The sequence below is a fragment of the Dreissena polymorpha genome, chromosome 11 (genome assembly GCF_020536995.1).
Source record: "Dreissena polymorpha isolate Duluth1 chromosome 11, UMN_Dpol_1.0, whole genome shotgun sequence".
NCBI classification, from domain to species: Eukaryota; Metazoa; Mollusca; class Bivalvia; order Myida; family Dreissenidae; genus Dreissena; species Dreissena polymorpha.
Genome location: NC_068365.1, coordinates 61,046,203 through 61,057,074, shown reverse-complemented (window position 1 = coordinate 61,057,074; position 10,872 = coordinate 61,046,203). Strand labels below are relative to the sequence as shown.

General features: G+C 40.2%; 1 protein-coding gene across 1 annotated transcript; it reads left to right on the top strand.

Annotated features, from left to right (window-relative positions):
• The first annotated feature begins 7,120 nt into the window (after positions 1-7,120).
• LOC127849882 (uncharacterized) lies at positions 7,121-10,626 on the top strand. Its single transcript, XM_052382634.1, has 2 exons — positions 7,121-8,586; positions 8,622-10,626. Exons 1-2 carry the CDS (start codon positions 7,121-7,123, stop codon positions 10,624-10,626), a joined length of 3,471 nt encoding a protein of 1,156 aa, XP_052238594.1.
• Positions 10,627-10,872: the final 246 nt, after the last annotated feature.

The window sequence follows — 10,872 nt, the reverse complement described above, 5'->3', positions numbered from 1 at the left end:
CTTTTGTATTTAACTGAAAGCCAGTCTTCCGGTAAAGAATGCTTGGATAGGGATATACCATCTATATTAATTAGTGTACTTTATACATTTTAAGATTTCCTGCCAAATGTTAATCTATGTCAGAGATGGATATGTTCAAATTTCAGTAGTTTACGCAAGATTTATTGTTTCATTATTTAAGTATTTTCAAGTAGTCACAACATTGTTTTATACTTTTGTGATAAAGAAATGTTGATGGCAAATTATTTACTTCTCTTATGATGAATAAAATATGAAATACATGTGTTGCACGTGCGCTACGATCTGGAACTTAAATCAAAGTACTGACAGTACTGGTGTGACGATGCTTTTGAGAGGAAGGATATAAAAGCATCAAGTTAAGTTTATCTACATCACCACAATCACCACAATTGTGTATGTTGGTACGAAACAAAATTTGGTACAAAAATTTAGCGAAAAAAATTATGGTACGAAAACAAATTTGAGTACGAAAACAAATTTGGGTACAAAAAAATTGGGACCGAAAAAAATTTGGGTACGAAAAAAAATTTGGGGATGAAAAAAAAATTGGTACGAAAAAAAATTGGGTACGAAAATAAATTGGGTACGAAAAATTTTAGGTACGGAAAAAAATTGGGGGAACGGGAAAGTAGTACCTGTGGGGAACTTGACCCACAATCGCACAATTTCGGCCCTTTCCGTCAAACATCAGATAAGTTCCTCGAAGGCAATAGTATGAATACACATTTCGGAAGCGGTAATGCGGTCCTACCTACGCGCGTCAAAATGTAAGCGAAATATGTACACAAATCTGTCAGGAATGTTTGAATTAACGAAGAAAATCGTGTATTGATGTAAGTTTTTTGAAGAAATGTGCAGAAAATATATTAAACAACAGCTGTGTTCGTGAAACACAATGCCCCCTGCTGCGCAGCTTTGAAGCCATATATTTTACCTTTGACCTTGAAGGATGACCTTGACCTTTCACCACACAAAATGTGCAGCTCCATGAGATACGCATGCATGCCGAATATGGAGTTGCTGTCTTCAATATTGCAAAATTTGACCTTATACCTTGACCTTGAAGGATGACCTTGACCTTTCACCAATCAATATGTGCAGCTCCATGAGATACGCATGCACGCCAAATATCGAGTTGCTATCTTTAATTTTGCAAAATTTTACCTGTGACCTTGACCATGACGGATGTCCTTGACCTTTCACCACTCAAAATGTGCCGCTCCATGTGATACGCATGCATGCCAAATATCAAATTTATATCTTCAATATTGCAAAATTTGACTTTTGACCTTGAAGGATGACCTTGACCTTTTACCACTCAAAATGTGCAGCTCCATGAGATACGCATGCATGCCAAATATGGAGTTGCTATCTTCAATATTGCAAAATTTGACCTTGACCTTGACGGACCTTGACCTTTCACCACTCAAACTGTGCAGCTCCATGAGATATGCATGAATGCCAAATATCAAGTTGCTATCTTCAATATTGCAAAATTTGACCTTTGACCTTGACCTTGAATGATGACCTTGACCTTTCACCACTCAAAATGTGCAGCTTCATGAGATACACATGCATGCCAAATATCAAATTACTATCTTCAATATTGCAAAATTTAACCTTTGACCTTTGACCTTGAAGGATGACCTTGACCTTAACATTTCACCAATGAAAATGTGCAGCTCCACGAGATACACATGCATGCCAAATATCAAGTTTTTTTCTTCAATATTGCAAAAGTTATGGGCAATGTTACAGTTTTCGAACGAACGGACGGACGGACGGTCAGACTGATGAAAAGACAGACGGACAGTTCAAAAACTATATGCCACCCTTCAGAGGCATAAAAAAGTTATGGCGAAAGTTAAAGTTTTTTACTGACGGACAGATGCCATATATTTGACCTTTGACCTTGAAGGATGACCTTGACCTTTCACCTTTCACAATGGTCAGCTCCATGAGATGCATGCCAAATATCAAGTTGCTATCTTCAAAAATTGAAAAAGTGATGGCCAATGTTAAAGTTTTCGGACGGACGGACAGACGCCATATATTTGACATTTGACCTTGAACGATGACCTTGACCTTCAGGCTTCACCTTTCACTACTCAAAATGTGCAGCTCCATGAGATACACATGCATGCAAAATATCAAGTTGCTATCTTCAATATTGAAAAAGTTATGGCCAATGTTTAAGTTTTTGGACGGACGGACAGACGACAAATATTTGACATTTGACCTTGAAGGATGACCTTGACCTTCACCTTTCACCACTCAAAATGTTCAGCTCCATGAGATACACATGCATGCCAAAAATCGAGTTGCTATCTGTAATATTGAAAAAGTTATGGCCAATGTTAAAGTTTTCAGATAGACGGACAGACGCTTTATATTTGACATTTGACCTTGAAAGATGACCTTCACCTTCACCTTTCACAACTGAAAATGTGCAGCTCCATGAGATGCACATGTATGCCAAATATCAAGTTGCTATGTTCAATATTGAAAAAGTTATGGCCATTAAAGTTTTCGGACGGACAGACAAACTGACACACTGACTGACTGACAGTTCAACTGCTACAGGCCACCCTACCGGGGGCATAAAAAGCAATGGCGATATTTTTCTCAGCCACATAATTTTGTAATAGTTTGATATCACAAAGTGAAAGTAGAACTGTCAAAAATGACAACCTGTCAACATGTTGTTTTTGCTGGCACGAGAGGGCGATTACACTCAATTTGTTCACATTTTTACCATAGGCTTTGTCAATGACTTTTATAGTATGGGTAGCTTTGATATTATTTATTACTATCATGTAACTGCATGATTGTGTATATGTTTACAATACACAAAGCATAAATAATGATATAAATATACTGATTGAGCTTATAATAATCTTAGAACTATAGCCAGGTCAATTAAGGACTTAAAATGCAATATTTTGTCCTGATTTCATGAAGAAATGACCATGCATGTCCTAGATTTCAAAATCAAGGCCCTGGTCTGACACATTGGTAACATTACCGTTAAACTGTAACCAGGCTTCTGAAATTAGTTTTTATTAAACTATGTAAGGAAATCTAAACAGGCACTGATTTTTCTTGTTTTAAAACAGTCAAAGATCAGTTGTGGCCTCTGGGTATTGACCATTTTTTGCTTACTTGTCACACCCTTAAAACTTTCCACACTTCTATAATAGCAAATCTGGATTTAGGTGATCTTCTACATTTAAACTTGAGCTCTGTTACAAGAGTGCTGGTAAAGTCAAGTCACATATTTAAATCTAGGCCATGTCAAAATCAAAGTGTCAAAGACAAATGAAAGATGCGTTCATTAATTATTGTCCAGTTGTTTACTACTGCTGTGAGTTTTTATATAATATAACTGATGAACATCATGTGAGAGAAAATTCACATTATTATTGTATATCAGGTTTAGCAGCCTTTTAGATAACAAAGTTGGCTAGTTTTCAATGTCCCTACTGGGGATCAAACCCGTAGGGCTTTTAGGAAGATTCTGAATTTTTTCGATCCCTCGAGAGCAACCAAACCAAAAATTAAGTCAAATATTGCCGACTCGGTTTTTTTAGTCGGTTCATGTGAGATAATGGAGCTTGATTGGTCATTGTCGGCTCTGGTACTACTTACATGTACCCCGGGTACTCTTAAGTATACGTACATGTACCCCGGGTACTCTTAAGTATACTTACATGTACCCCAGGTACGGTAAATATACATCATTGTACTCGCTCCATATTAGACTGTACCCGAGTTGTATTTGCGCCCAAAATCCGATGTCGTAAAACGCGCAACCGATTATCTTAAACAAACTTCTCTTAAAAAAACACTGCATCAACATGCTTTTTGAGTACGTGTTCCGATAATATAGAGGCCATTCTACAGAAAAATGACAAATGTGTATATATAATAAATACAAAAAAATAGTCAACAACGACTGATTTAGGGTTAAATTTCCCGGGTTCATTTTAGTATATTTACCGTACCCGGGATACATGTAAGTATACTTAAGAGTACCCGGGGTACATGTACGTAGTACCCGAGCCGACAATGAACAAGCGAGCGATAATGGAAGGTGCAACATCTCTCACGCGCCCTAGCATCGCCTTTAGCAGTATTCAATTCTCAACAGGAAAGTGCTTGAGTCATTGATTCCGAGGGACAAGAAAAAAATTCAGTATTGTTCTAAATAAATAATTTGAATAATGACAATTCTATTATTTGAGCCAGGTCACAGGAAAAGCGCAGTCCAATCAGTACCCAATTAAATTATTTGTTATGGTCAGAAAACCGCTTTTAAGCAAACAGCTTTCAAGCGACTGCAGGCTGATCTAGATCCAAACTGGCCACAATCGCCTTAATGTCTCTTTTACTGTGACACAGTTCATTTTACTTTAAAATGATAAAAAGTATCTAACTCATACTAACATAGAAGAAAGAGTACAAACCAGTAAAGAGTTTGAAATCAATGTTGAATTTCCGGACAGCTTGTTGATCTGCAAATCCCCGATGAAATGTTGATATCGGGTATCATAGTCATTCAATAAGTCGCAAAATGCTCGAAAACAATTTATAAAGCAAAATGTGACTTAAATTGATAACTAAAAATACCAGTATGCCAGTTATGCCGTGTCAAGCTGTTAGTGTTACGATCTAGTCAATATAAATTGCCGCCTGAGAGTCTTTTGATGATTTTTGATTTGGCAGACTCTTGGCGTCAATAGTCCACTCTATCTTTTTAATAGCGAGAGTTCCGACACGAATTTCGGTCGCATCACTCCTAAATTTAAAAACACACATATTTGTGACTTTTATGAAAGAACGTTGCCTAGATAGTATATATTGAGCAAAATATATCGAAATTTACCTGTTAATAAACTATATTTCGAGTTTGTTTCATCCAATATCAATCCTTGTATAGTATTAGTAAAGATTATGTTATCTCCCTTGGTGGAGGTTAAATTCAACTATGTTTGTAACTGAGTTCGAACAAAAAAAGTGTGCAATATACACAAAACAGTAAGAAATGAAATTGGAAATAATAATCATAAGAAGAAATTTTGTCTTATTTACAAGTGTATATATCTAGAAGCAAAAGAATAATTATAACTACTATAACTCAAAATATTAGAATCGACAGTAACGAAATACCCCAAAAGTAATAGGTACGAAATAGCTATGGTGCGAAATAAGAACAACAACAACAATGCCAAAATGGTTGCCTTTGAGAAAATGATTGTTCAATGTCTATGATTTCGAATGAAATACAGGTAATTTTTGTGATCTTAGTTCATATTTGTCAAACAACCGGTAGATTTTAGATATATACACTTGTAAATACTGTAATTCACATAATAGTATTGTATTTATTTTTCGTTATGGTTTTTACAGACCGGAGTTTCAGCGTTCAGATTTATTCTGAACGCGAATTATTTCAGCTATGTTACGATCCAGAAAGTCCTTCATTCACATCGAGTATATATCCTTCGAATTCCATCTATTGTTGTCATAGGCGGAGATTTAGTGAATAAATAATTCATATATCCTAAATGACAGCTTCTAAATAGCGAAATAAGCCAATGTATGCTGTAAGAAAGTTTTGACACGACACTCTCATGGGGGGCGGCCATTGTTGAATGTTGAAACACGAACGGCACGTACTAAAACGCGGACCAGTCTGCAGACGATATAGATTATATAGTGATCTGCGGACCATATAGACAAAGAAGGATTATCGAATCTGCGGACGATATAGACAAAGAAGGATTATATCGAATCTGCGGACGATATGAGCAAAGAAGGAATCTGCGGACCATATATACAAAGAAGGATTATAACGAATCTGCGGTCGATATGAACAACGAAGGAAACTGCGGACCATAATATATATATTATATACAAAGAAGGAAAAATACTATAGTACACTGAATGGTGTGACTGGCTGACAAGAAATGATAATTAAAATATGTTTTGCGTAATTAAAATATGTTTTGCGTTGATTCAATGAAGAAAGGATAATTAGATTACATAATTTTTGTAAAACCAAGTTTTATTCCACATCCAATTTTAATAACAGACATTACGTACTTAATGGATAATTAACACATCAGTTATTTATGATCTAACAATCTAAATGTCTTCATACTATTCCACTCAATATAGAGCGTCTTTTATTGAATTATACTGTTTATAATATGATTATATTTTTCAATATATGTATTGATTTAATTTTATGTTTTCAGAAGAAGAAACCATTGTGTGATAAGGGTCATTTGTGAAGGAAAAAAATAAATAAAACAACTGCACCGTTATTGTCTTATATTCTGAAAAAAAAACCTGTAAGGACTCACTATTGTTATCATTTGTCTAGAATTGTGCAATGTAATAGTGTGTATAATATGATCAAAATGTATGTGGTTGTATTAACCAAATAATTATCAATTGTAACGTAAAATCTTAAGTTCCAATCTAAATATGCACCCTTAGTGTCCTTTCTGAAGCTATTTAGCGCATTATCGATTATCGATTGCTTCAAGTACACAAGAAAGTGGCATGTTATTTTAACTAATTGGTGATAAGCTGATAATAATCTTGAGAACAAGTCATCCAGATTACTTAGGCGTAGCCTAACGGTTTTTAGCAGTATATGAATGAAAGAACGTAAATATAACACTTAATAAATTTTAAAGGCAATGTTTTCGAATGACATCTTCACTTATTTCAGAACGTATCACATGCTACTTTAAGTACCTTAAAAAGTCGGTCGTATGACGTCAAAAAAATCCATAATGACATAATGACGTGAACAAATTCCAGGGGCAGTACTAAATAAAAATATTAATGGGGCTGTGCTACTAATAAAACAAGTTTAGGTGATTTAATATTAAGAAGCAAATGAATAAAAATGGTAATTCCATTAAAGCGACATTATTGGAATCAAACAGTATATAGGTGTTTTGACAACTGAAGACAGAAATGATTTGATGTACGATTTGAGTCCAAATGTAGTTTTCATGCAGATTTGTTCATACGACACAATGACACAATTTTATTCAACAGTGAAAAATGCCTATAATGTAGGATGACCACCAGGAAAGCCTGGGAAGGGCACGACGGGTTGGCAGCCCGGAATGCAGTTCCTGTGAAGGAACAACCACAACATCAGCTACAGACTCACACACAGAAGAATACCCCCCGAGTCTTCCGAGAGTGGGGGGAGGATGAGAGACTCACAAGGACGGATACAAAGATGACGACTAGGCTTGTACAACGGACATTGACCGGAGAAGTAGCAGTAGTGAAGTGTGGCAAATATGACAAGATCTGCAAGAATCTAAGGGGACTGCGGATACATCAAGCCAGGACTGATTGTGGGAAATCAGACACCAAGACGCAACGCTCAGGTGGTACACCTGGTGAGACGTTTGAGGATCCAAGTCGGGAAGAACCCCATAGAACTAGGAACCTCTACGCTTCTGAGAATCTGGTTTCAAACACCCAGGGCAGGCAGCAGGAAGAGGACAACCATGACCCTCTTCTTGATCTGCTTCCCCCACTGGACGATGACACTCCAGCACATGCAGAACCAGCACCACAAGTACAAACATCTCCGGGAGATGATGAGAAGAGGCGCCCGCGGATAGCATGGCCCAAGACGACAGACCGGCGAGCGTGGCAGGAGCTAGATCGAGACGTCTCCGCTATACTGGAAACAACCCTCCAGGGTCCAGCTGACCGAAAGATAAGAGCAATGACGGTCCTCATCTATACTGTAAGCAAAGAGAGGTTTGGCTTGGCGGAGAAGAAACCAGAAAAGCCAGCCCCAATCATGAGCAGAAGACAGAGGCTAATCAAACAGACCAGAAAGGAGCTTACAAGTGTAAAGAGGCAGTATGGAAAAGCCAAGGAAGAACAGAAAGTAGGACTCCAACAGTTACGAAGCACTTTACGAGGGAAACTAAGTACTCTCAACAAGGCTGAGCAAACAAGACAGAGGAAAAGGAATAGGGAGAGACAGAGAGCTAGATTCATCCAGAATCCATACCAGTTTTCCAAAGACATCCTTGACAACGAACGATCAGGAACAGTAGAGAGCAGTATGGGGGATATAGAACAGCACTTACGCAATGTCCACAGTGATCCTTCACGGGAGGTTCCACTGGGTGACTGTTCAAGGCTAGAACCAGAAGACCCACCAGAAACTCCTTTGGGCACAAAGGAGCCATCATTGTCTGAGGTACAGCACGTGGTGAAGCAAGCGAGGACAGGCTCAGCCCCAGGCCCGAATGGCATTCCTTATCGTGTCTATAAGATGTGCCCAGGCATACTTCGGAAACTATGGACCCTACTTAGAGTTATTTGGAGAAAGGGCAAAATCCCGGATTGCTGGAAGAGAGCGGAGGGAATACTCGCCCCAAAGGAGAAGGACTCGAAGGATATTGGTCAGTTCCGGACCATTTCTCTGCTCAACGTAGAGGGGAAGATATTCTTTGCAGTCCTAGCCAAGCGACTGACAACGTTCCTTACTGACAACAACTACGTTGATACGTCAATTCAGAAGGGTGGAGTTCCCGGATTTTCAGGATGCGTCGAGCATACCAGTGTTCTCAGCCAAGTGATTCGGAAAGCACGAGGGAACCAGTGTGGCTAGACCTTGACAACGCTTATGGATCAATACCCCACAAGTTGATTGAGAAGGCACTTGAGCAGTATCATGTACCAGAGCACGTTTGTAACCTGGTAAAAGACAACTACAGAGGCATTAAGCTACGCTTTGCTGTGGGAGACAAGACAACAGCATGGCAAAGCTTGGAGAAAGGCATTGTCACAGGATGCACAATCTCTGTGGTCCTGTTTGTGATGGGTATGAACCTCATCATCAATGCGGCGAAGAGAGAGACACGTGGTCCAAAAGCAGCAACAGGAATCTACCTACTTCCAGTTAAGGGATTCATGCATGACCTCACTCTGACAGCAAAGACCCACATTCAAGCAAGGTGGATGCTTTCGGCCCTAGAAGAGGCAGCAACTTGGTCCAGAATGAGGTTCAAACCCAGAAAGTCCAGAGCACTTGTTATCAGGAAAGGCCAACCTACCAAGAAATTCAATCTGACAGTGCAAGGTGAGGACATACCATCGATAATGGACAGCCCCATTAAATGCCTTGGGAAGTGGTATGATGCTACACTCCAAGATGGGAACAACATCAAGCGCATTAAGAAACAGCTTACTGAAGGGCTGAAGCAGATTGACAGAAGCGGACTACCTGGCAAATTCAAGGCCTGGTTTTTCCAGAAATTACTTCTCCCACGACTGATGTGGCCACTGATGCTTTATGAGGTAGCAACAACAGTGGTGAAAGGACTGGAGAGAACCATTAGTAGGCACTTGCGAAAGTGGCTTGGCGTACCACCCAGCTTCAGCAACATTGGGCTCTATGGACGATCAAATCAACTACAGCTCCCATTGAGTTCGTTGGTGGAGGAGTACAAGGTAGCAAAGGCCAGACTTGTCATGACGCTGAAGGATTCAAGGGATGACATGGTCCGAAGAGCAGGTGTTGAGACCAGGACGGGAAGAAAGTGGTCCGCTAGCCAGGCTGTAGCGCAAGCCGTGAGCCGCCTGCGACACAAAGACATTGTGGGAACAACGGCAGTGGGAACACAAGATCTGGGCTCTGCGGAGTCGAGGAGCTGGAAGAAGGCGGACAGTAGGACAAGGAGGGAGATGGTCCAGGCAGAGGTACGTCTGGCCGAAGAAGTTCGAGGCATAAGGGCAGTGGTAATGGGGTGCCAGGGTGCTTGGGCAAAGTGGCAGACTACAGGAAAGAAGATGACATGGGCGGATATCTGGCGTAGCGAACCTCTGCGCATCAGTTTCCTGCTCAGGTCAGTCTACAACCTGCTACCTTCACCAGCAAACCTGCACAGATGGGGAAAACGTGACGACCCAACCTGCCAACTTTGCGGAAAGATAGGCACGCTAGAACATACACTATCATCTTGCCAGACAGCCCTTACACAAGGAAGATACAGGTGGAGACACGACAAGGTCCTCCAAGAACTGGCAGACATAGTGGAAAGGGAGAGGCGAAAGAAGAGGACTGTGAAAGAGACCGGGAAGATGCAGTTTGTAAAGGAAGGGGAAACTATCAAGAAGCAGCAGACGCAAGCAGCATCGATCCTAGATCGTGCGCAGTCATGGGAGATGGTTGTTGACCTAAAACGAAGGCTGGTTTTCCCAAGTGTAGTCCAAACAACACAACGCCCCGACATGGTGATCTGGTCGGCAAAGGACAAGTGTCTGGTGATGGTTGAACTCACAGTTCCTTGGGAGTCGCGCTGTGATGAGGCGATGGAGAGGAAAACTGCAAAATATGCTGATCTGCAGAGGGAATGCAAGGAGAAGGGGTGGCACACGTGGCTATTCCCAGTGGAGGTCGGCGTCCGAGGCTTTCCGTCCAAGTCTCTCTGGAGACTTTTCACTGCACTTGGCCTGACAGGAAGAGACAGAAAGCGAGCGGTAAACAGACTTGGGGATGCAGCCGAGAGAGCATCGAGATGGCTTTGGCTAAGGAGAGACACGTAGGGGATTGATCAACCCCTGCGGACCCACCACCAGGAGAATGTATCGAGATTAATGGGTCGAAACATTCAGTGATCGGTGGCTCTCGACTGAGGATGTCAGTAGTCCAGCATTTTAACGACTGTTTACATCTCATGCAGATTTGTTCATACGACACAATGACACAATTTTATTCAACAGTGAAAAATGCCTATAATATCACTAATGATTCCAAATTTTAAGGGAAGAAAGATATAGTGAATCGAAAAC

What these genes read in the sequence shown, in the direction of transcription:
- LOC127849882 (XM_052382634.1), top strand. Translation starts at nt 7,121, where the DNA reads ATGACCACCAGGAAAGCCTGGGAAGGGCACGACGGGTTGGCAGCCCGG. An exon ending in GACAACAACTACGTTGATAC is followed by an intron (nt 8,587 to 8,621) that starts GTCAATTCAGAA and finishes CCGGATTTTCAG; the next exon opens with GATGCGTCGAGCATACCAGT.